Raw genomic sequence first — 26,163 nt, 5'->3', positions numbered from 1 at the left:
AGACACACCTGCCTGGAATTAAAATGAAATGGAATTCACTGGATCTCAGAAATGCTCTATTTCTGTGACTAGAAATAAGTGAAAAACTTACTACATCATATTCTACTGATTCAAATATGATACTACACCAAGATGCATGCAGTGTAAACACACTGAACTTCATTAAAAGTATAAACAGGATTGCTATTTGGGTGGGGGTAATTTTAATATATTTAAAGAAATTGAACCATGTTCAATGGTTTTACTGTTGTGAACTGTTTGCTATTTGGAGCTTATTACAAATAATTCTTACTTAATCATTAAAACAATCCCTCTAAGCTGCTTCTAGCAAACATTTTTAGCAGCTCAAGTGAGCAAAGAAACATGAGGCTGTTGATTTCTTTCACAGTATAGAATCAAGAAGACTACAACAAAACCGCATTTACTTTCATAAAACTTACATTTCATTAGCTTCCATTATTCAAACCACCCTTATTACCATGACTCTAAAATAACAGCACTTTAGTGCTTTATTTACTACTGTAAGCAATAACATTTCAGTAATCAAAAGCACTGGATCCTCTGCTTCCTCTGAAATTTTACTGAATTTAGATTCCTGGGCTTAGCTTCATTTTTTTCTTTTTATATTTCATAATCAATTCGACACATGCAGTATGTATTAAACCAGTGAAACGTGAGGTTACAAGGCCAGGTGCCACACACATTGCCTACTTGATCTTTGCACAATGTCATGCAATTATGTGACAGCATGGGAAAAGCCAGGCACGGGGCATGGAAGTCACCTATTTTTAAAACTTGTTTATAGATTTCTCATCATTATTTCCATGTTCACTGAATTCAACTTCCCATATCCTGAAATGCCCCAAGACCAAAACTTGAGGCATGATTTCTGTTCCTACTGGACCTCTCCACAAAAATCCCTCAGATGTTTCCACAATTCCAGCCAACTGGAACATTCTAAGATGTCCTTTCTTCATATTCCCAGGGATGCGAGCCAGAAAAGTGATGCTCATGACAAAATGTATTCTAAAATAGCCCCAAAGATGATATAATAAAACCATTCAAAGAAAAACTGCCACACATTTCAGACTGTTTTACATGAATGTTTAGACCTCTTTCTTGACCCAGGGTGATATCATTCTCCTTTACCTTGTTTCCGTCTCCAGCTCCTCCACACACACCTAATTATTCAGTCTTTCATGTGCACATAACACAAGATGCATATCTTCAGTTTTTTATCTGTAAAATGGAGATACTTATTTGACCTGAAAGGGCTATTGTAAAGATCCAGACAGCATACTCAAAATGTTAAGGCCTTAAGCATCTAAGCACTAGATACAGAGGAACTGAGCAAACCAACCTTTCATTTCAGACATTCTCACAGTACAGGTAAGTATATTTAAAAGTTCATGGTAACATGGTATTAAAATTAAGCTTATTTTGGTGCAAAAAAATGTAGGCGGGTCTCAGCGTGGTAGCCCAGTGGCCGAAGTCCTTGCCTTGCTTGCAGCAGGATCCCACAAGACCACCAGTGCATACCAAGGCTGCTCCACTTCCCTTCCAGCTTCCTGCCTGATTGTGGCCTGGGAAAGCAGTTGAGGACGGCCCAAAGCCTTGGGACCCTGCACCCGTGTGGGAGACCCGGAAGAAGCTCCTGGCTTCAGATTAGCTCAGCTCTGGCCATTGTGGCCATCTGGGGAATGAACCAGTGGATGGAATATCTTCTGTTTCTCTCTGTAAATATGACTTTCCAATAAAAAGCTGTTAAGACAGAAAATGAGAGGCCTGTGTTGTGGTGTTGCAAGTAAAGCTACCACCTATGGAACCAGCAACCAACATGGAAACAGGCTGGAGATCAGCTTCTTCACCTTTTTTAAGGATTAATTTATTTTTATTGCAAGGGCAAATTAACAGAGAGGAAGGTAGTCCATCCGATGATTCATTCCCCAAATGGCCACAACAGCCAGAGCTGCAGCGATCCTGAGCCAGTAGCCAGGAGCTCTTCTGGGTCGCGCACGCAGTTGCAGGAACCCAAGGCTTTGGGCCGTCCTCGACCGCTTTCCCAGGTCACAAGCAGGGAGCTGGATGGGAAGCAGGGTTGCCAGGATTAAAACTGGCATCCATATGGGATCCAGGAGTGTTAAAGGCGAACACTTTAGCCAGTAGGCCACAGCACCAGACCCACTGCTCCACTTCTGATCAGCTCCCTGCAAATAAGCCTGGGAATCAGTGGAAGATGGCTCAAGGGCTTGGGGCCTACTCCTACACAGGACAAGTAGCAGAAGTTTCCGGTTCCTGGTTTCAGACTGGCCCACCTCCAGCAGCTTCAACCATTTAGGGAGTAAATACAGCTGATCAAGAGCCATCCTTGGTTTTTCCTTCTCTGTAATTTTGCCTTTTCAATAAATAAATAATTATCTTAAAAAACTTGAAATCCATGAATGGTTTTCTCATAACCCATATTTTATGCAACATTATCAAAGATTCTTTTTGTATGTATGAATTTCAGCTAAAAAATGTAACTTAATTCCTTTTTTATGAACTTTTTGAATATCATACATAAGGTTTTACTTTTCATTCATGTGATAGTTCATTAGGAATAGGTGATTTATTGATCTTTATATCCTTATTGTCTGGTACAACAGTGATGAATAAAGAAGCCTTCAGGAATTGATATAGGTCACTGAATTTATCAAGAGTGCTCATGTCTGTATACAAATAAAATATTATCAAGTACACAGCAACTAAACATCAAAAAGCCAATTATTTTATATAAGCTGAGAAAATACGGAACTCTCAACAACTGTACAGTTAGCTTTTTGTTATTTGACTAATCATCACGAAACTAACTCAATTGGATAGCAGCATACAAGGGTACTAGCACCACAGGCTGTGGGAAATCTTTCATATTTGCTTCTCCATTTGTTCAACTATAAAATGAGGATAATAAATATGTGGCCTCTTAGGACAAAATGTTAAGTTGAAGCAATTTAAGTTGGAGTTTGGACATTAAATACTTTGTGCTCTCAGGATGAAGAAAAGAGTCTTTTTGATCATTCAATGGCTGGATGTCCTCTATTTGTTAGGTATTGTCCCAGGAATTCAAGATATGCAGGTGAACAGAACGTAGTGCAGGGTCTTAAGAAACTCAAAGTTTAAGCATAAAGACATAGAAACAAAAACTGCACAAAAATGGGTAATGAAAGATGGATGCCTCAGGGTTGGGAATGTGTCACAGGTATGCATGAGCTTCCAATAATTATAATGAAGTAAGTGCACAGCAAATGCTGCTGAACCAAATCCTGACTAGAAATGTGTGGATAGTAGTGGTAAAAGATGAAGGGGAGGACAGACAACGGAGAACTGGAGGTGAACATTCCAATGCCCACTGTAAAAACAGGCTACAAAATGAAGAAACGTGGTAAGACTGAATGGCTTATATTATGGACAATGATTATTATTGGGCTAATAACAACAAATGGGGGCCCATTTGGAGATGATTTCATTTGGAATTTTATTTGTAATTCTACTTTGATCCTCTCATATTATGCCAGACAGATTGTAGTGACAACTAAATTGGAGAAATATCGTTTAAGTAATCAAATCATCTTACATTAACAGAAAGTTTAAACAAGACCACTAATTAACAAATGAATAATTCTATCTAATAAAATACCTCACAATTAAATATTTTTTCATAATGCTATCATATCTTCTCACACCTCAGTATTAACAATAGAGCAGACTCCCTCACGTTTCCCGAGTGCCTGCTGTATGCCAGACCAGTGCTTAAATGTCAGGGATAGAATAATAAATAAAAAGTGACTGAAGTCTGACAAAACGAATGAAGAGAGGATTTGGCATAAAGCAGGCCATGTGTATCTGGCCCAGATGAAATCCCAGGACACAATCACACTCCTACAAACACACCACTGTCAACTGGACATTACCCACAGGTGTATGGAGGGAAATTCAGGCAGCATACTATTAAATGATGTTCTGGAAGCAAGATTATGTCTAAATTATGATTTAAATAAATATTCAAATATAAAATGGGGATAGTAGCAATATATCAAAACCATCGAAGAAAACAGAGATCACAATAAACTGCACAATATAATTATACTTTATGAGGTTATATAATAAAGGTGCATATTAGCCTTCAGAGACAAAGGTTGAGAAGTCTGACAGCAGTTTAATCCAGAGCCTGAAAGAACTACCACAAAGAGCAAAAAGAGACTTAAGCTTCCCAAAGACCATATCTATGAAATGACATATCTATGAAATATATATTTTCATACACCATCAAAATTCTAATACGTTCTTAGAATTCTCCACCTAACTCTGTGAGAATGTCACATATACAGAAGTAATTGACAAACAGTAACTGCTAGTGAGAATTCCAGGGTGGGGATGAGGTAGCCTAATCCACTGCTGGTGAGAATGTAAACTAGTAAAACCTATGGAGATTCTTCAGACAATTGAAAATAGATCAACTTATGATTCAGCTACCCCACTCTTGGGTATATATCCAAAGGAAATGAAATCTGCATACGAGTAAGGTACCTGCAAGCCCATGTTTATAGCAGCAAAATTCACAGTAGCTAAAACATGGAACCAAACCAGATGCCCATCAACATATGAATGGATAAAGCAAATGTTGTCCATTTGCTCTTTGGAATACTACTCAGCCATAAAAAGAATGAAATCTTACTGCTTGCAACCAAATGGACCCAGCTAGAAACCATTATATTTGGTGAAACAAGCCAGTCTCTCTTCCCCACAAAAGAAACAAATATCCCAAGTTCTCTCTAATACGCAACACACAGAACACACATAAACACACACACACAAAAAAAAAACCTAAATTCTAAATTCTAACAGGGAAATTAGCAGTTTCAGAATAACATCATGTGTGTTTACTCACAAGTAACAGCAGGATTCCCATATTATTTTCATTATACATTTACATCATGTTACTTATTTTCTTCTTTTTCGTACATTTGTAATGTCATGATATATTTTCATATCAAAAATTTAAGCCTCTAATGGTGAAACAAACGACTCACTAACATGCCCCACCTTGTGTATCTCCATGTGCCACTCTGCCATTCAAATAAAACAACTAAATAAATCTTTATTAATAAATAAATCATCTTCAGTTCTGAAAGAGCAGATAGGGTCAAATATTCTGGACCTCTAGGTTAAATAAAAATGTTCTTATTAATTCTAGCAAGAAAATAAATGCACAATTAGATAAGTTTTATAATGACAAGTAGTTTTATACTAATATTTAATAAGATGAGCCAATTTCTGATACTTCATAATAAAAATATCTACCATACTATTTTATATAATATTTTATAAATAAGTTAGTGGTTGGCTAGATAAGCAATCTGGAGAATCCATGTTCTCTACACTCAAAAGCACATTCTCATTCATACAATGTTCCCTTGAAGCACACAGTGAACCTCCTTGATTACTGAAATAGTATCTGAGTCAATTCAACTATTACCCCCCCCCCCGAAAAAAATGAACACAAATAACAGCAAAGGCGGCACACAAACTGGGAGATGAAATGTCTTCAACTTAAGAGCTTCTTACATAAGCTATACCTTTTGGTGATGGCAATTCCCGGCTGCCATATGGCAGAAGCAAAAACAATTGAAGGTTAACCCCAGAAACCATCTCACTTAGGATAGAGTGTATCAATGGTAAAAATGAAAAATTTAAGTACATTGAGTCCATAATTATTATTGGTAATGATGGAAAGACAATAAAGTACTCAAGCTAGCTTTTATACACATTAAGAAAAGCATACAGAAACTTAGAAGAGCATGTTTCCTCCTCAGGAAAATATGAGATTACAGTCTTGCTCTGATTACAAAGAACAATTCATACCAGACTTACTTAATCATCTCTTTTCCTTTGAATTATCAAATTAGCGGTTAAGGGAAACATAGCAGATATACATGTACACTGTATTTAGCTCTTAAGGAGGCTCTCAACACATTTTTCAAATTTGATTACTTCAAATTGTTAGTGATGGTGGTGAGAATATGCCTGTCAACTGATTATTGGCAGCAGCCAGGTCATACTGCAGAGCATTGGTGTTCCTGTAAGAAATGTCTGGAGAAAATAAAAAAATTCAAGCCATAAATGAAATTTCTATGATAATGTTCTTTTACACAAATCAAACAAATCTTTATGATGCCCTATAATTTTTATTAGAGATAGCAAAAAAGTCATTTTTCTTACATTGGCCAAATTATTTATTCCCATCTACAATTTAGTGATGTAAATTCAAGTTCAAAGTAGTAGTACAAATGACTTACAAACGAAAAAGCAAAAGTAAAATATGATCTATAAAATCCCATAAAGGGAATTAGAGAGAAAACAAAACCTATAAAGAATTTGTTAAAATATTCTTTCTTCATATTGAGAATTTCAATCTTAGAATTATTAGAATTGAACTGATTTAGGATAAATATTTTATTGAAAATTATATGTGATTTCACATAGTACTAAATTCATAGTGCAGAAAAAGTCTTTAAAATTACAGAACACAGGTGAACTGTCAATTCAACCACTGAAAAGTAGTTGTCAAATTAGCTTCATGAAGATAAGAATTTATAGCAACTTGCAAGGCTAGCAGAATGGCACAAATCCTTTTATTCTAAAGTTTCCATAGACAGGAGTTAGAGAAAAATCTGAAACTTTAGAATTAGATCTATGCTGATTGTATTCTTTATATTTAAAATACAAATGTGGAAATCCAAGATGCTATGAATCACGGGATTAGTCCTACACTAACGTTCGTGGATATAGGTATTCCACAGCACTCATCTTCAAGGATTTCTGAGACTTATGGCCAAATTCTGAGGAAAAGGTTCAATTATTCCTTGCAATTTTGAGACATATAAACTTGAAATCTCATCTTTTATAGAAGCAGGCCATGTTATTCCAACCACTCAATCTCAACCATCATTTTTCTTGACAAGGAACAGTTTTGTTTTTTGTTTTTTGGTTTTTTTTTTACCTCTCTGACCAAGAGGAGCAATTTGGGAATCAACTTTCTACTGTTTACCCTCTGAAATAAGTGCAGATTTCTGACTAATGCCTCCATGGAAAACACTGTCTTCAGTTAGGGAAAGGGGAGAAAATAAGCCTCCATCCTGGTGTGACTCAAAAAATGAATACTTTGATTCCTTTCAGAAAAACAAAACGTAGTGAGTTGTATTCATTTCTTCATATAAGAAATACTATTAAAAAGCAAGTGTTTTATACTGTATTTTTAAAAGCAGTAGAAATTTATTATATCTATTTAGTAACAATCTTTAACCATATGTATTATAGAAACATGAAAATTAGTTCACATTTTCAGGCATCTATGTAAACCATAGAAAACTTTTTAAAGATTCATATCCTAATTACTTATCATTTCAGCAGTTTCTAAAGGTCAAATTCACAGATGTTGAAAAGCAAAAAAAAAAAAATGCTTTCAAAATTTCTGTAGGTTAAAAATGTGCTAAAACTTTTACCATGTTACAAACACCCATGAAAGATCACAGAAATCAAGTTGTCATTTTAGTCCAAAGAAACATTATTCACATGAATTTTGAAGGCACCATATATTAAGCTGCAGATGAAAAAGATTGCTAAATAGAACTGCAGCTTTAATAATTCTCGCCTTTATATCAGCTACTTTTTCAGCTTAAATAATATCATTTATGAAAATAATCTGAGGGTATTCTTCCTCATACGGGTACTACCCTTATTCCTTGTAACTAGCTTTATGAAAGTAATATGATCATATTATTTGCCTTTGAAGAAGCCTTTTTGCATGTAAGAATATTCAATTAATATTCAATTAAAACGACTGTCAATTACTTTTTAAAAGCTTAAGCGGTTAATTGTATCACCAAGGCAACTCCATTTTTAATAGTTCTAATTATTGCAAAGTTCCTCTTAATCCTCAAGAAAATATACTTCCTTGCAGCATTTACTCTTCGATTATAGTTTTGCTTTCTGAAGCAAAATACAGTAACTGGTATCACTCTTCTTATGAAAACTATGCAAATATTTCGTGGCAGGTTCTGTTTCTGTTTAGAAAATTTAAAGCCATATTCCGACATTTTTCACTAGGAATGAATCAATCATATGAAAATGTAACAAAAGGAATTAGGCTTAGGCAAAGCTGATCATTGAAAATGAAGGAAATAATCAAGTAAAGGCAAATAAGTGTTTGGTGATAGAACTTACAGAGATAGTAAATACATTTGTGGAAGTTAGAAAATTATACAAGTGAATTTGCCAAGGAAACTGGAGAGAATAAGAAGGAGCGGCTGACCAAATAACATTTCAAAAGTTAAACTGCTTAAGATCACCCAATCAGTAACTGACAGAAAGAGGATTTGAACAGGGAATATTCTGCTCCAAAGACTGGATTCTAAGTTATACACAGTATTACCGCTCATCACTATTTCTGTACTCAACTCCAGGACAGTACCCTACAAAAGACACAAAGTTACCTACTTTAGAATAGATACTGGAATAAAAACCAAAAAGCTGCCACATCAAGAATCAAATTGTGTTCTGGAACCTAATGGTAACACATCTCGAAATTATTGATGAATAAACATGTAAGGTTAAAAAAATAGAAAAGAATATCTAGTATACTATCTTTCCATGCCACTGGCATCATTTTTCTGTCTTGAATACACTTCAATGCTATTTGCCAACATACTAATAACAGAGCAATGGGCCAGCTACATAGTTCTCCTTTGAGGGATGTAGGGTGAAGAATGCTAAGACAATAGCTAGTTGTTCTTTAAGGTGATGCATCCTGAGGTATTTCCTAACAATGCTGACACAAAAGTAACATTTTTCTAAAGTTCTCAAATGGCTTGATTGGCTCACAGAATTCAGTTACTGCTCAGGAAAAACAAATGTATGTCTAAATACTGGTCTTGTGACTCAGCAGTAACTTCTCAGTGTGGTTTCATGCTGAGAGCTCTCATTTCAAACTAAGGTATCAAGGAAAGCATGAACTTCAAAGTAAGAGAAGATACCAAAACATTAATAGTGCTAACTCATAAGCATTAGCCTTAAATCTCTACAAACCAGAGATTTCCAGATTTCCTTCACAAACATTTTAAACATTTTTAAGTTGAAACCTATGCAATCATGTTAGAAGTACAAGGATGGTAAAAGATATGCCAAATGTTCGCCTTCCACCAGAGATGCAAAAAAAAAAAAAAGTGAACTGCACCACCACTAAAACCAATTTGAAAGTAAAATGTAAATTCTAAATTGGCACAAATAACTTAACATGAAAGATTTTCTTAACAAGATTTTTCATGCAATTATCTGCAATATGACTGATACAATTCATCGTGAAAATAAAAAGGTATGACAAAATGTCAGTGACATACAAGGTACAAATAATGAAAATAGATGTTTTCTGTTGATTTAACCAATCTTCAAGATTGTGTAAAATGTAAGTTACTTTATAATAGAAATAAAAAATAAAGAACCTCACAGGCCCAGTATGATGACTCACATGGACCCTGGTTTGTGTCCTGGCTGCTCTACTTCCCATCCAGCTTCCTGCATGTGGCCTAGGAAAGCAGCAGGGGTTGGACCAAAGCCTTAGCACCCTGCACCTGCATGAGAGACCAGGATGAAGCTCCTAGCTTCTGGCTTCTTGTAAAAGGCTCAGTTCTAGCCGTTGTGGTCATTTGGAGAGTGAACTAGGAGATGAAAGATTTTTGTGTCCCCTTCTCTCTGTAAATCTTTCCAATAAGTATAAATAAATCTTAAAAAAAAAAAAACAGTAAAAGGAAACCAAGAGAAAAAGGAAAACTTTCGGCTGTCAGACTTCATAACATGACACCATGACACCATATATAAAAATAATGAATATACTCAAAAACTAACATTTCTTGTATTCCCAAATACTAATCTATTTTAACCTGAGAGAACACTATTTTAAAAATGTGGTACACAACATATTCAAAACAGTTCTTCAGTATTTAATTCAGTGGACTTAAAGCTATTAGATAAAATAAAATGATCCTACCTTAAAACCAACAGGAGCAATTAAATGACGATACTACATAATTTTAACTGAAGGTACTAATTTTTCTCATCAGAATGTACGACACTGAAACTCAATGCCTGATAGATGAGAAGAGGTACCTCCTTTCTAAGTTCATGGCTGTAGTCCTTCTGGCTCACAAAAATGGGATCATGGGACAAGGAATATAATTCTAGGAATATAATGCTAGGAATATAATTCACCATGGAGGCATCCACAGAGTACTTGGACTATAAAAATACAGCATTGTTCAGTGGTTCTAATATTGCAGGCATACTTTTAAAAGAACATGTTTCATCCACATCAAAACTTAGAATCTCTCCAATATAAAAAAAAGATTAGAAAGTACGTCTAGAGAAATGTGGAAAGACATTAAGAGGCAGGTGCTGTGGTGCAGGACGTGAAACGGTGCTTAGCACACTTGCCGCACCTTTCTGAGCACGGATTGGAGGCTTGCTACTCTGCTTCTGAGGCACCTTCCAGCTAGGACTCCTGAGAGGCAGCAAGTGATGGCTGGACTGCATGGGCCTCTGCCCCTCGGGTCAGAAGACCCACTGGGAATTGTCCTGACTTCAGTCTGGCCCAGTCTTAATCTTGTGGACATTTGGAGAATGAACCAGCCAGAAGATTCTCTTTCTATCCTTCTCTGCCCCCCTCCTTTTCTGTTTCACTTTTTCTTTTGGGCAGATGAATAATCAATTATTCCTTAAGATACCATATTTATACTTACAGTAGCAAAGAAACCCCTGAATAGCTCTGAATGAAGTTATGCCCATGTTCTGTTAAAGTATGGAGAAATCCTTTACATTAAGCTGTCCATCATCAGATCTACAGTTCAATGTTATAATCCACTTATAAAGCAGATTATGATCTAAGCAGAAAAAAACTGCTTATATGTTCACAAATTAAATTTAATTTGAATCCCAATAATGTATTCTTGACAAACAAAAGAAACTGGTCTTTCAACATTTTCATTATGGCATGGTAAGGTTAATAAATAATTTTAATCTTTTCTATCATCATGTCAGAAAAAGAAGGGCATCCATCTACAAAAGATAAATGAGAATTTTGGAACCTTCTATGACTACAAAAAGAAAGGATAATTTCTATCTTGTTCTTGGAAAATGATATTTATTTTCAGCTTCTAATTAATAAGACAAATGTGAGTCTGTTCCTGAGGAGTAACAAGGGGGATGTTTTTGTTGTGCTATTCCTCAGTCCTAACCCTGAGAATTTAGGTGGAGATGAAGAACAATGCTATTGCTCTGTCCCAGGGATGATGTATTTCTATGCTGGGTTCCTTCCAGGGCTGTTATTAAAGTCCTCTGAAGCGCTGCTACTAAAAAAAAAAAAAAAAAAAAACTCACTGGAAGAAATGTTGTTATTGTTTCTCAAAATCCATTGCTGCCCCTGGTTGTGCCTAAGTTAATCTCTCCCCTTTATTTTAGAAGTCACTGCAAAGTACTCTGATAAGTGAGTACATATTAGTAGACATGGATAATGAAAACATGATTCCAAACTACGAGGATCTGCAAACAAAAACCTAGATTTTAAAGTCCTGACAGAACGTAAATAAAACGTGGTTCCAAATAGAGCTCATGTACAAATTCTATCAAATTGTCTTCCCATCTTTGCCAAGCAGGCAAGAAATAAGGCCCAAGTCATAGTTTATGAAGATGTTGTATGGGTTTGACAGGTCTCAAAATCATTTAACCTACTGAAATCCAGTACTTTCTTCCATAAAATAAAAAGGGAATGAAGAATGAAAAGGAGCAATGTTACGGCTGAAAGGGGATAAGTCACCCGCTCAGGGACACAACATTCATGTCAATTTTTTTTAAACTATTTTGACAGTAAGATGAATTCCTCATGACAGATAAGGGAGATTTCTCGCGCTCTTTAAAAATGCATCTACATTCACTAAATCACATTATAAAATAAAGTTTCCTGATCACTAACTTACATAAATGTGCAAGTTTAGTCACGAAAATATATCATTATTTGAAGAGGTGGTAAAATCTAAACACAAAAGGAATGAAAAATTCAGTCCCTTGGTTCAATTGTTCTACATCCCAAATACATGCTAATATATGGATTGCCTGTGTTGATAATTCTTTCCCCAGGCAGCAAATTTCAAAAACACAGAATTTTAGGGGAATTTAGTCTATGTCTTAAGTGTCTTCCTTCATTCTAATTCTATTCACCAATGTTATCTATCATTGATGAGTTTGCTTCACATCACTGGGGCATGTTTCAACCAACTATTTGGTGCAACTGGTTTGGGGGCATACTATAGCTGATACTGATTTCATTAGTGGTTGACATAGTTACATATAAATCTCCATTTTCCTAGCTACTTTAGAATTTCTATGGGTTGGAACTGCCAAGACAAAGTATGTACAAAATCTACTACTGTACATTTTTCCCTGGTCAGGATAAATTCTCACTGTGTTTGGATGAAAGTACCCCCTTTCTTACAAGTATACAAGATATTGGCATTTTAAATCATTAGTCATGTGCTAGAACAGAAAAAAGCTCTCATTTTGTGAATGTTAAGATCATTTTCATATAGCTTGATAAGTCATTTGTGTTGCTTCATGTTCCTCAGTCCTTTCTTCGTTCATTCCCTAGTAAAACCAGTTTCTGTTGCTGAGAGACAAAGAGATCTTTTCCATCCACTGGTTCACTCCCAAATGGCCATAATGACCGGAACTACTCCAGGCTAAAGCCAGAAGCTTTTCCTGGCTATCCCACATGGGTGCAGCATCCAAACACTTAGGCCGTCTTACACTGATCTCCCAGGTTCACTAGTGGAAGAGCAGGTTCCTGAAATGGCACTCAGGAGATACAAGCATCAGACAATGGCTGCACACACTATGCTACAATACCAATGCCTCTTCTTGACTTCTAAGAGCTTCTCAAATATATTAGCATTTTGTTATACATTCTAATGAAATAGCATGTTTCCACTTGAATTTCATTGTGGCATTTTACCTTTTTGCATAAAAGTCGTAGATTGAAATTAGTCACATTGTTTTTAAAAAAATAAAAAAGGATGAGTATTATGGAGTAGTCGAGTAAGGCACCACCATTTCGCCAGCCTCCCAAATGGGCACCAGTTTGAGCCCCATTGCCTCAACTTCCTGTCTAGCTCCCTGGTTATGATCCATGTACTTGGCTCCCTGCACCCACGTGGGACACAGGATTAATCTCCTTGCGCTCAGCTTTGCTCTGCCATAGCATTGGCCTTTGGAAGCCATCTAGGGAGTAAACCAGAAGAGTATCTCTTCCTCTCCCTGTTAATCTTTCAAAAGTGAATAAATAAATCTTTAAAATGCAAATAAATGCATGATCTATGTTAAGCACAACTTCAAAAGGGTTAAAAATGTCCTAAGTTTGGATTCCTTAACATCCAGATGCAAAAACCGGAGGCTCAAACATTCAAACTTAAGCAAAATCATGGCTGCCAGAGACATCTCTCTCCCAACCTGTTGACACTTTGCCACACATTCACAACCTGCAATGCATAAAAAGCTATGTGGCCTTACTCTGACTCCTGACAGTCCTCCCTACAAATACAATCTCCTCCATAAAAGAAGTCTTGAAATCTATGCCAACAGGTCAAGTTTATATGACTGAATTTTAACCTTCAACCTGCTCACTGAACAGCATTAGCTTCTTCCTGAATTCATTCTAGGACCTTTTAATTCAAAAGATCTTTGACATTAATTTCCAAAATCTCACAACAATATTAGAATTGAATTACACGAAATGCCCAGACCAAATGAATATGGGTTTTAACAGTCTTTATTCACAATAGTAAATCTGTTGTTTTGATGCTTGTCGAAATAAACCAGCCTCAAAAGGACAAACATCACATGTTGTCTCTGATATTAGATAATCTTCATGCAAAATACATAATCAGCAGAATATATATATCAAGTATATTTGTATATTCTCTTGATGAACTGCATAATGGAGACTAGCATATCAGGAAGTGAAGACACATTGCAGTATGAGTCTCTACCCCTGAATAAAAGGAGTATGCCCAATGAAAGGTTAAATATGCCTTGGCAGTATGATGCTTGATATTCTACATTTACCTATTCCTACAATATCATGAGGCATTTAGACAGCAAAATGTTAAAGTTATACCTGTTACTAAAGGACCATGCTACTATGAAATTATGTGGAGGGTAGCATGGCAGGCGGGGAAAACAAAGACGAAAGAGAAGAGGAAGAATGGATTTCTATACCTACAAAACTGCATTATGGAAAATAATTTTTCACACTTATTGAGATTTGCAAGGAAAATACAATACTATAAAAGAAGAAGAGCTTAAGCAAGATAAAATCATACTAAAGGTCATATAGCTAAAAAGGAAAACAGTAAGTCAGCCATGGTATGCCACGTGGAGCAGATGTGGAGGAGACAAAAAAACGGGACCAAAACTTAGTCCAGACAGCAGTATGTAAATGTGGTGGAGGCCAGGAGGAAAAGCTAGGTACACGTGCATCTCAAATTGTTCTACCTCTATTTATATAATTAATCTGACAACATAAAATGATATGGATGCTTTTGTTTTTGTTTTCCAAAGAAATCACAGTTCAGTCTGTAAACTATTTACTACCATACACCTTGCACGATGAGTTTTCTCTTCCAGTGGAAATTACAAAAGCCTTTAATGTTACCGTGAGGACAATACATGCTGAATTATTTTAAATAACACTTTCTTATGCAGGTCAGCTAAAAATTTAGAGACTTCAGATATAAATAAAAATGGCTATTATGGAGAAATAGCAAATGAGAAGTTGGCCATATCAACTGAAAATAATGGAATTTGGTGAAATTTTTCAAAACTGTTATTCATCTGGTTATGATTCCAGGACACACTTTATGATTAACATACCAATTTGGAACAACTATAATTTTCCAAATGTTCCATTCCAGCAAACCCAGGTGAAAAATCAGAACAAGAATGGATTACTCTTTGTACTCTAACTAAAAACACTGTCTATGCTTTATTTTTAAACCACCAAAAAACATGTTTAAAAGATAATTGCACTCCTCAATGAGCACAGTTCCTTATTCTTGGAATTGGCAGGGGGCCTTGACATTTGAGTCATCATTTCATTTTGTCTATTTCTTATCCTGGTATACAAATTAAATAAAAATACAATCCAAATGAAATATAGGGGGAAAATCTGAAGCAGAAACTTTAAATTGAATTAATTTTTCTTAAATCTATAAAACGTATGATGCAATTAACATTGGTAATAACAAATTCTGTTTCAAGCACAATTTCAAAACTATTAACTTCAATTCTGAAGTTCAAAAGATTTCAAAGCTCCTCGTCAAGTGTACTTCCATAAAACAGAACCCAGAATCTGGTTTTAAAACAACTATAAATGCAGACAATAACAAAAAGGTACCAAATTTCATCCACTCTGCAAGGATTCAAAAATGGTTAGCAATTAATGATACATAAAATTTGCACAAATAGAAGTATCATTTGCTAAATTTTTGCACGACCAAATAATTCAGATGAAAATATCCAAAAGTACCAAATTGGAATCCACTGATTCCTTTAAGTATTTTCACATCACTGAACTTCAGACAACGAAAGTATCACCGAATGATTTTTCCTATAGCACTGGATTGAGTCACACTGAACAAATGTTTATCATCTAAGCTTTCTCAAATACTTTTCTTCAATGTTTTCCATTGAACTTTAACATTATAAAAATCATCAATTATGAAAAAAAGCTATATAAAATCGTCAGAAATGTCTTTGGCTTTGCTTTCACAAAGCTATTACCTTGTTTACTTATGATTGTAGACATTCTAGAATATGTGTATGTTGATTATTTATTCACTGCTTTTACAGTTTTTTCTGCAGCTGTTCCTTCCTTCCTTTAGCTCAAAGCAGCCTATTCATCTCTAACAGCAAAGAACTTCCCCAAATGCTGGGGAACAAGCTGAAGAGTCGACAGGAACATTATTTACTCTGGTAAGGAACATGTTTAGAAAGGGTTCTTTTGAAAATTGAATGAATATTTGTCCTGGAAATTAAATGATTAAAATGAAAACAGTAAAGTCTATTATAAAAAAATTACTGGCTGTTTTTCTTTACATTTTATTATTTTATGCTGACTTAAAAATGTTTCTTGGAGGATAGAATGTTTAAAACCAACTATTCTAAGATTTTTTTTTGGTATATTTTTGGTGACTTGCGTATAATTCATAATCTAGACTTTCTCCAAAAGGATTCAAGAAATTCACAATAATGATATCTAGCATTCATTATATGCTATAAAAGACTAAAAATGTTCTAAAGGAATGAGTCCCTATTTCAACACTAAAATTTAATTGGATGTGTAGTCTTGAGATCACTGATTAACTTATCAACTTTGAGGAACATATTACTCTGCATTTTAACACAAAAGACATAAACCAGCTGCTCCTAAGACAAAATTCAGCAGAGGACATATTCCAATGTAACAAGCTTTTTACCTGCATTTAAAAAAGAGGAAGTCTCACAGTGCAGAAATCAATCTTACTATTTCTCTGACTTCAATCACATAAAATATTCATGAGTTGATGGCATCATATTTTAAACGAGCCCCATCATTTTTCTAATTGCAATAGATGGTATTAATAAATGTCTTCTTTTGATACGCTGAAATAAATTAATGGATGGGGCAGACACTATGCAAAATGACTGGGAACCGAGCCAAATCTTTTTACATACATCCAGGGACCAGTAATCTTCTAAATGGCACTTTAAGCTCTCTTGCCTAAATAATTACAAGGATAAGCAGCATGTAATTTACTAAAACATTTATTCATTCTTCTAGTTTCCATCATTCATATCAAACCCACGGCCTCTTACCTTGTCTTTATTTTCAGTACCAGAAGCCTCAGGCTTGGTCCTAATCACGAATGGGGTGGACAGCCGCAACAGGAACCTCTCGAAGGTGGCATTAACCTTTGGGGAAACAATTTCGAAGCAGTCCTCAAACTTGAGCACTTTGTGAGTGTCACATCGGAGTTGCTTCCTTAGGCCTTCACCCAGCTGAAGGACTGACATGTTGGGGTCAAACATCAGATGGAAGGGGAAGGCTCTGCAGAAGGTGTTGATGCTAATTCTGAGATCTGTAGGAACCTGGGAAGGTCCTTGTAGAAGATTCTTTGTGACATTAGTGTTTTCACATTCTTTGATAAGGAAAGTAAGACAGCTACAATTGCCTGGGTTTGAACCCTCAGAGCCCAGCTTCTCATTTGCAACCTGTTCCACTTCCAAGTCAAGGCAGTAGATCTTCTTTCCTGCAGCCTTAATCATTCCGAGCATTGCCAAGCCCACAATGTGGTGAGGATGGAAGTAGTGGAGCATTAAAGTACCTTCAGGGAGCTCTTTGCATAGGAAAGATGGTGACTCCAGAGTTGCCTGTTTTCCAAAAGAAGTTCTAATGTGTTCCAATAAAGCATCAAAGCCATTGAAAAAGTCCTGCAATGTGCCACCTACAGCTCGAAGGACTCTTTCATTCTCATCAAAGCATATATTAAAGAACTCCTCACCAAATCTTTCTTGAATTTCCTCAAACTTCAAACCTAGAGATAAATAGGAAACAAATGTTAGTGAATCAGAATACAAACAATTGAACTTACAGGTTGTTGAATGCTTACCCAAAGAGTGGACAGTGAGGGAAGCAAGAAGGTACTTCCCTTAGGCACACAAAATCCCCAACAGACTAATTCATTCACTTTATCCACTTTAAACTCATCCTCTGAGTGTGACTAAAATGCTAATGAGAGTGAATATGTTCAAGTGTTTGTTCATAAATAATCTCTATTTTTTAGAGCAGTTTTACATTTATGGCAAAACTGAACCGAAGGTAGATACTCTTCATATATTCCCTGCTCCACACATGCAAAGCTTCTGCAGTGTCAACTAAAGTTCATAATTCCACTACAGTTCACGCTCTATGTTGCATATTCTATGGAAGCTAAGGTATCTTCCATTGTAATACCACACGGAGTTGGTTCACTGCCTAAAACTCCTCTGGCCTCTGTCTGTTTATCCCTTCTTTCCCCTTACCTGCCAGAACATGAGCTTTTCCTTCATAACTTTTTAATCCACATATCAGAACTAACAAAAACCTTATTGTTTTCCTCAGCCTCCACAGAACACTGGAGTTGTCTGTTTATTGTCTCCACACATCCTCCACAGTACCATCATACTTCTAATCAAAATGCTTTTTTTTCATCATAAAATTTCAACCAGAGAACGAATATGGAGAAATCCATCAACATGATCAAGTGGAAACAAATGGCTTATTGATAATCTCAGGATAAGTCAGGTATACAAGATCTCAGGGAGACAGAGGAAGACAGAATAAGAAATAGTGTGTTCAGCAACTTGGTGATAATTTGCAATCCTTCATCCACAAAAGTGAAGGCAGCCAGGAATGGAGCAGGAATCTGACCAGATAGGTCTTTGTTTTCTCTGTACATATTCAGTACAAGATGCCCCAGCAAAAGGAACTCAAGCTTACAGAACTGAAATTAAAATGGAAAAAATATATAAATGCACACATGTTAGCATACTGAGAGGCAAGATCATATGTGATGTAGTGAAAATCACTACTGAGGGCAATCTGAAGAAATACATGGAAGGCATTTGTTTCCTGAAGTGGAGTTTAACGTGAAACAGTTGAGTCTGCATCCTAAAGTCAGCTTGGCCGTAAAGTCACTGTGTTATTTTTTCATTTTATGTTGTTTGAAATGATATTCTTGTGTATGCAGATTTTCTGGTCTGTTCCAAAAAGGATTAGGGAAAGGACAGACTGTTGGAATCTGGGATGTCTACAGTTTGATTTGCTATCCCTTTAATCACTCTGTCAGTGTCTCTTCCAACCATAAGAGAAGCAACAGATCAGTCAACAATGTTATGTTTAACATAGTCAAAGCACAACAAGTGTTTTAAGAAATTATTGAGTCTAAAAAGTGTAATAGCCAAGTAAAAAGATCAGTTTGACAAAGAAGTTATTAAATTCAAGGTGAAATGAAAACAGAGTGAGAGTTCCTTTATCAAAAGGCACTTCACGTTAGTTTTAGTTTAAAAAAAATGCAATGTCCCACATGTAAAATCAATCATTGTTAAAGTAAAAATGTCACTACTTATTTCACATTGGCTTTTTACAAGACTGCTCTTAATATATACTGTGATTACTAAGAATAATGCCATTCAACATTGATAATAATAGCATTTAACTGGTTCTCAGGTATGAAGGAGAGAAACCATGATGGATGATATTCACTTTGGCTCCTGTTCTGATTGCTCTGTTGACACTGCCTTAATAATTAAGCTAATATAAATGCTTAGATCCTTATCTAATCTTTTTGTGTTTAACACTTATCAACACTATTGATCATCTCTTCCTCCAAAATCTCATCCTTTTTAGTTTATCAAACCAAACTATCCTTGCTTGATTACTCTGAAAACTCATTCTCATTTCTTGTATTAAATTTTTTTCTGCAACCTGAATTGTAGAATTGTGGGTAAGGCCATCACGTTGGCACAGGCATCCCATATGTGCATTGTCCAAGCTGCTCCACTTCCTATCCAGCTCACTGCCTGTGGACTCGGAAAGCAGTAGAGGATGGCCTAAAGTACTTGTACCCCTGTACCTAGATGGGAGACCCAGAAGAAGCTTCTGGCTCCTAGCTTTCAACCAGACCAGCTGCAGCCATTGCGGTCACTTAGGGAAGGAATGAGCAAATGAAAAATCTATTTCCTTCTGTCACTAAAACTCTGCCTTCCAAACAAGTGATTTTTTTAAAAACTTTCTATGACAAATCCTTACATCTTCATCACCATTCTATAACCAAAATATTCTAACACAAACTGATATGTATATTAAATGAACTTTTGTTGAAAGCTTATTGTAAAATTCTTATTAAGATTAAATACGGAATAGATAAAGGTTCCTTTTATCTGAATGCACTTCCTGAATTACAATATAACATGTGTCTCTGAAAATATTGCATTGGTTGATCCTAAAGCTTAGAAGAATTGCATTCTGATAGTTAAGTGCATTGGTACAGAAGAGGGGAAGAGAAATCACTTCTAATTTGAATTTCCCATAACGCTGAAAGTGCTTTTATACTTAGATACAAGCATATGTTCTGTTTCTAAGGACACAATCCCAAAGAATCACCCAGAAACTTAACAGGCAGTAAACTCACTACAAACAACAAAATAAAAACTATGAACACAGCAGTTTACCACCTAGAAATCCTTACTCCTTTGGGAAGCTCCTCTGTAAGGTACAATAGTCATCGGTTTAGAATCATGCCATTAAGGCATATCCGTATGCTAGATTTGCTTTTTTAAAAATAAAGAAAATCTTAAGTTTTAAATGTTAAACCCAAATATTGCACATAATAGTTCCATGTAAATCACAATATTCAATTAATATTTTAATCTGAATTACTAAACTGTAAGAGAACACTTACTAAAATTTTAAAAATTAAAATTGATGTAAATTATTTCAACCTCTGTATCTATTACATAACAATCAGCAAGACTTCCATTTTAAACCTGATTTCAAAATTCAGAAAGCATAGATAAGTAGATAAGATAGTCAACACAGTTGTGACTCCCAAGGTTCTAACTACAATTAACACAAACCCCCTACTTACAGTAAGCCAATTGAAACATAGACAATGCTCATCTCTTATCACAAAGTGCTGTGACAACTTCACATTTCAATCTTAAGAATGCATTTTCTCAAGAGGCAAATTTATTTTTAAAAAAATGGGTAAGTTTTAAACGGCTCACCATGGTCTTTTACCTCAGAGACCAGGAGGGGATCCCATGGCAGAGCAGGATGAGAGAGGTGTGTGCTCCTGTTTCCAGTGAGACCCCTCGAGGACTCCCAAATGCTCTTCATTGCAGAAGCAACGGACACTTCACCAAGGATCATAAGAAAGGACACCTAGGGCCATGTCCCAACTACCAAAGAAGTCATTGGAGATATGACTACCCCTGAAGGCCAAGTACCTCAGGTCAATCATTTCCCATTGGATCTTCCACATGGGATGGAAGCAGCCCAGGAACCTCCACAGGCTCAAGGCCATCCATAGACTCTGGTGACACCTCAGAACAGCACCCAAGAGCCCCGGGTGGTTCTCACAGTGGAAGGGAAAACTGTAAGCTTCCATCTGGACACTGCCTTCTCTGTCCTAGCTAGCTTTGGCGTCTTCCCTCTCTTACAATGACCATCAGGAGCCCCAAATCAGCTTAGGTAACAGACTAATCTAGAAGCTCAGAAAAGAAGCTTTTCTAGGGAAAAGTTAGTCTGTAACTGCATCAAGGACCAGACTCCTGACAGGCATGTTTGCCATCTCCCTCTTCAGTTTTTGCTAGACTTCACGGAGGTAGGATACCCTCACTGCCCTAAGGCAGATTTCATGTCTTGCTCATGATTTGCCAGGATTTCTCAGCTCATCTACTTAAGATCCCTGTGTTCTTCAATTGCCAGTACATGGCTTGTTAGTCTATAAATTAACAGATTGCTTGCCTCTGCCTTAAAGTGTATAAAGTAAAATCTTGTTGGAATACTATAAACTGCTGGGTTATTGTATATGAAAACTAGTTTAAATCTTGTGCCATCTACAATGTGACTAGTAGGTCTTATAACAGAATGTTTCGAGTGCTGTGTTTTATGTTCTAGGCTAAATGTCTTCCTGAAACTCTTGGGACTTGCAATGATTGGTAAAGTATAATTTTTTAGAAAATTAGTACTTGCCTGCTTCCTAGCTAGATTCAAAATTATTATAACATTTTCAAACTTCAAATGCAATAATTGTTAAGGTTAGTCAAGAAGTCAGCTTGCATTTACCTGTCCAATGATGGGTTTATATTCTGATGTCACACACTAATCCTTTGTTTCAGACAACAATTTCATACAACCCAAAAGGTTTCATGTGTTGCATTGCATTCGTTGGGTATGTTCCAAAATTTGGGACTTGAAGTAGTTAAGTTAAACTGATATAAATCTAGTCCATTGTTTTAATCTAATGTAATGTTTACTCTGGCAAAGGTTGAAACCTGACAATTCTTTTATATCTAAGCTTGAAAGCACAAGTATTCCAACTGGGTTTCTAACTGAACTCATGACCTGCTAGGTTGGGAGAGATTATAAATTATGATGTGTTTTGTTATCTAGACTTCAACAAAGAAAAACCTTCAAGTGCCAGGCAGTACTTCAGACATCTGATGACTTCTACCGTCTACCAGGAACCTCTAGAGCCCCCTACTGCTGCAGTTACTCAACAACGCCCCCTTTCAGTTCGAAGAAGCTAGAGCAGTTGCCGTCCCTTTATCCCTGTTCACTCCTCTGTTTGGAAATGTGAGGAGTTAAATAGGATGATTGGCAGCCAGGGTCTCTGGTTCCTGGTGAAGCTACCTTGTCTACGTTGACCATTCAGGAGTAATGAAGAATCGAGTACAAGAAGACCTGGTTAACAGAAAATGAACTCAAGCCACCTTTTCAAAAGGACACGTAATAACCCTTCCCTCCATTCCCATCCACTGAAAAGTAAAAAAAAAAAAAATTAATCAAACCATTAACCAGTTTCTTTTGCAGGACTAGAAGCGTCGCTCCATCTCCCATTCCTCCCACCAGGCTGCAAACACCGCCAAGAGAAAACAGCTCCAAGAGGCCATAGAGAATAATGCCCATCTTCCTTTATATATAACCAAAGGGAGGAATGTAAGGAGTTATTCAAATATCCCACCCTGGACCCAGTGCCATTTCTTCTTCCTCACAGCTCACAAAATTCGCACTGGTCTAGCCATCCACCAATCAGATGTAACCCGGCATTCCACCTCAGAATTCCACCCAATCTTCCAGCCCCTTCCCCAACCCCACCCACTCACCAATCATCCCTAGGCATTCACCTGCAGGCACCAATCCTCTGGGGCCTGCATCAATCCCTCCCAATCCCCGCCCCTCACACCTTGCAGACAAAAAGGCCCCCAGGTGTGGCTCTCTCTCCTCCTTCTGTCTTCCCCTACCCTTCCCCTCTTCCCTGCTATTCTCCACAACCACCCCCACCCCCGTTCCTGCCCCACTGGAATAAATGTCCTAAGACACACACACACACACACACACACACACAAAGGGTAAGTTTAAAAAAATGCTAGATTGTTGTTAATTCACCTCTTCAAAAACAAAGAGGCTAGACGAGATTAACTGCAATGGAACTCACAAAGCAGGAAAGTAGAAACCCCAGTGAGGTCAGGGAAAACAGAAAAAAACAAGTACTAAATATGCAAGGACTGGAAGCAGGTATGGAGGTGAGCTGTGAATTTTACAGAAGTGGATTTGAACTTGCCAAGGCCAGAGTCAAAAAGAACACTAGAAAGATGCTGCAATGTGTTTGAAGAAGACATATTTAGTTAATGGCAATATGAACGGAAAAGAGTGCCAAAAAGTATAATGATTTAATCCTTTTAAAGACTCCTGTGTACGTATTTTTAATCGTGCTCATTTACAAGTGAGCAATGTTAAATACTCTCAAGTTTAGACAACTGTAGGTGGCATAGTTCCATCTCAAAGTGAAGTCTAAGATCAAGTCTTGTACAATAATCAGAGAATCAAACAAGCAAAATCTCTGCATGAAGAAAAACACACGTCTTACTCATTGACATAATTGTATTCCATGTCGTCCAATAAATATTACCTGGATGCTGAGTAAATTGACGTAGCATCAAAGACAATATAAAGGAGCAGTCAACAGTTCTCAAATGTCTCAACAAGGTCAAATAAAACACTGACCGAAAAGTTATCAATTTGGATTTGTCAGACCTTGAGGGAACTTTGACAGAACAATTTCAGTGAAAGCGTCAAGGAAGACATGTGAGAATAATGGGACGAGGGATATGGGACAGGCAAAGAAAGATGTATTACTTTTCAGTGGAATCAATAATACCTGATGGCTAAAACTAGGTATTTTACAAACCCATAAACAATACGACCTCTGTGCTTGGTTCTTGCCTTCATCAAGAACCAGGTGAGCAAACAGAAATACAACAGTAAGATCATGGATCCACTGCAGGAAGCTCTATAAAAACAGGGGGGAAATTAGGGTCTTTTCAGCTCTGGGCACTATTCCAAATGCAGGGGCACCAGTCAACGCAGTCAACACTAATATGAGAAAATGTCAAAGCAAGAAGTAAACCTGCAAGTTACTTAAATTCTAAACATGCAGCTAAACAACCATCAACCACTACTATGAGCTAGAGACGTTCCCTATTTTTTTATTAGAGGTTTGAAATTCACCAATATAACTTCTAGGTGATGCAAATGAAGCATACTTAAGCTTCATATCCAAACTGTATAAAGAATCCAACCAATTTAGAAGATCATTATCTTTATAGAATCTTTATAAATAAAATCTTTATAGATTCATTATCTTTATAGATAAATGATAAAGATCATTTATCTTTATAGAAACACAAATATTTTAGTAAGATTGTAAGACTTCCATCAATTCACTGAAACACAGATTACACTTTGGAAATACAATATTCCAGGAGTATCTGGCCTAGTGTTTAAGATGCCACTGGGGAAGCCCACACGCCATACCAGAACTCCCGAGTTCAAGGCATGCTTCTCCGCCTATATCCAGCTTTCTGCTTATGTGCACCCAGAGACAAGAGAGGACAGTTCAAATACTTGGGTCCCAGTCGTGCAGGAATCCCAGGGGAAGACCCAGATTTAGTGCCTGGTTCCTGGCTACTGCCACTGCCCAGCACAACCAGAGCATTTGGAAAACGTACTAATGGATGATGAATCCCTGTCAGTCTCACAGCTCCTGTGTCTTTCCCTCACTATTTCTGTTTTCATGCCTTTTAAACATTTTTTTTTTGAAGAAACCATTCTCATCTGCAACCCTAGAAAAGAAAGCAAAGGAGGACTCTGGGAAAACTGAAATGTTAGTGTTTATAACCCAGGCAATGTTAACAGACAGAATCATTCACTAAAAGCAAAGAAATACAACTGACAAAACACTTTAACAACAAACAAATCAAAACCAAAGAATAAGCAAACCTGGGTAAGAGAAAATGGAAAAATACATGAATAAGAAATGAAACAAACAAGTACAAAAACACAAACTCTGATGTATGTGTGTGTACGTATACATATTCTGCCCTTGTGCATATGGGGGCTATAATAAGCATATATCATGGCACTCTGTGTATCTGCCTTTCCCATAAAGATTTTCACTGAAAAGGCAGATCAGATTTAGAGAGAGAAGAGACAGAGAGAAAGATCTTCCATTTAGTGGTTCACTCTCCAAATGGCCACAACAGTCAGAGCTGAGCTGATCCAAAGCCAAGAGCTTCTACTGTTCTTCCATGTAGGTGCAGGGTCCCAAAGCTTTGGGCCAACCTCCACTGCTGTCCCAGACCAGAAACAGGGAGCTGGATGGAAACTGGAGCAGCCGGGATGTGAACTAGCACCCATATCGTATCCTGGTGGTTGCAAAGAAAGGATTTAGCCATTGAGCCATCATGTTGGGCCCAAGTGCATGAGGTGTACTCCCTGAAATTCTCTTGAGCACTGTGCCCTAAATGACACTAGTTTAATGGCGCTATGATTATTTCTTCACCACCTAAGTAACATTTCTGCTTTCTCCCAATATCTAACCCATTCTCTGTATACTCCTTGTTACTCATAAATCTTATCAATTTCTCTGCTTGTAGTCCTCTAGTGAATATCCACTAACTTCAGAATAAAGTTCAATCTCAGAAGGGTTTGATTCAGACATTAAGAATCACTTGGAGCTTCCTTGAAATGTTCAATAATCTCATTGGTTTACAGACTTCTGCATATGTTGCTTTTCTGTTTCGTTCTATTTTAACTAAAATTCTGTTCTCCACATAGGCAAAATAAGGGTGACAGACAACTAGTGATCATCACATCTAAATTCTACCAGCATGCTTTCCTTGTGTTTCCAAGATTGAAACAGATGCCCCTTACTTTTCAAG

The 26,163-nt window shown here is 36.7% G+C and overlaps 1 protein-coding gene across 1 annotated transcript in view; it reads right to left on the bottom strand.

Moving 5' to 3' along the window:
- The window catches only part of GUCY1A2 (guanylate cyclase 1 soluble subunit alpha 2), a 282,653-nt gene that overhangs the window by 194,100 nt on the left and 62,390 nt on the right, over positions 1-26,163 (bottom strand). Inside the window, exon 4 of the mRNA XM_004585031.2 lies at positions 16,993-17,711. Coding sequence (XP_004585088.2) covers positions 16,993-17,711 — 719 coding nt within the window. The remainder of the gene's footprint in view (positions 1-16,992; positions 17,712-26,163) is intronic.

This window comes from Ochotona princeps, chromosome 4, assembly GCF_030435755.1.
Source record: "Ochotona princeps isolate mOchPri1 chromosome 4, mOchPri1.hap1, whole genome shotgun sequence".
NCBI classification, from domain to species: domain Eukaryota; kingdom Metazoa; phylum Chordata; class Mammalia; order Lagomorpha; family Ochotonidae; genus Ochotona; species Ochotona princeps.
The sequence above is the reverse complement of the archived record's forward strand: the minus strand, read 5'-3'. Positions and strand labels throughout refer to the sequence as shown.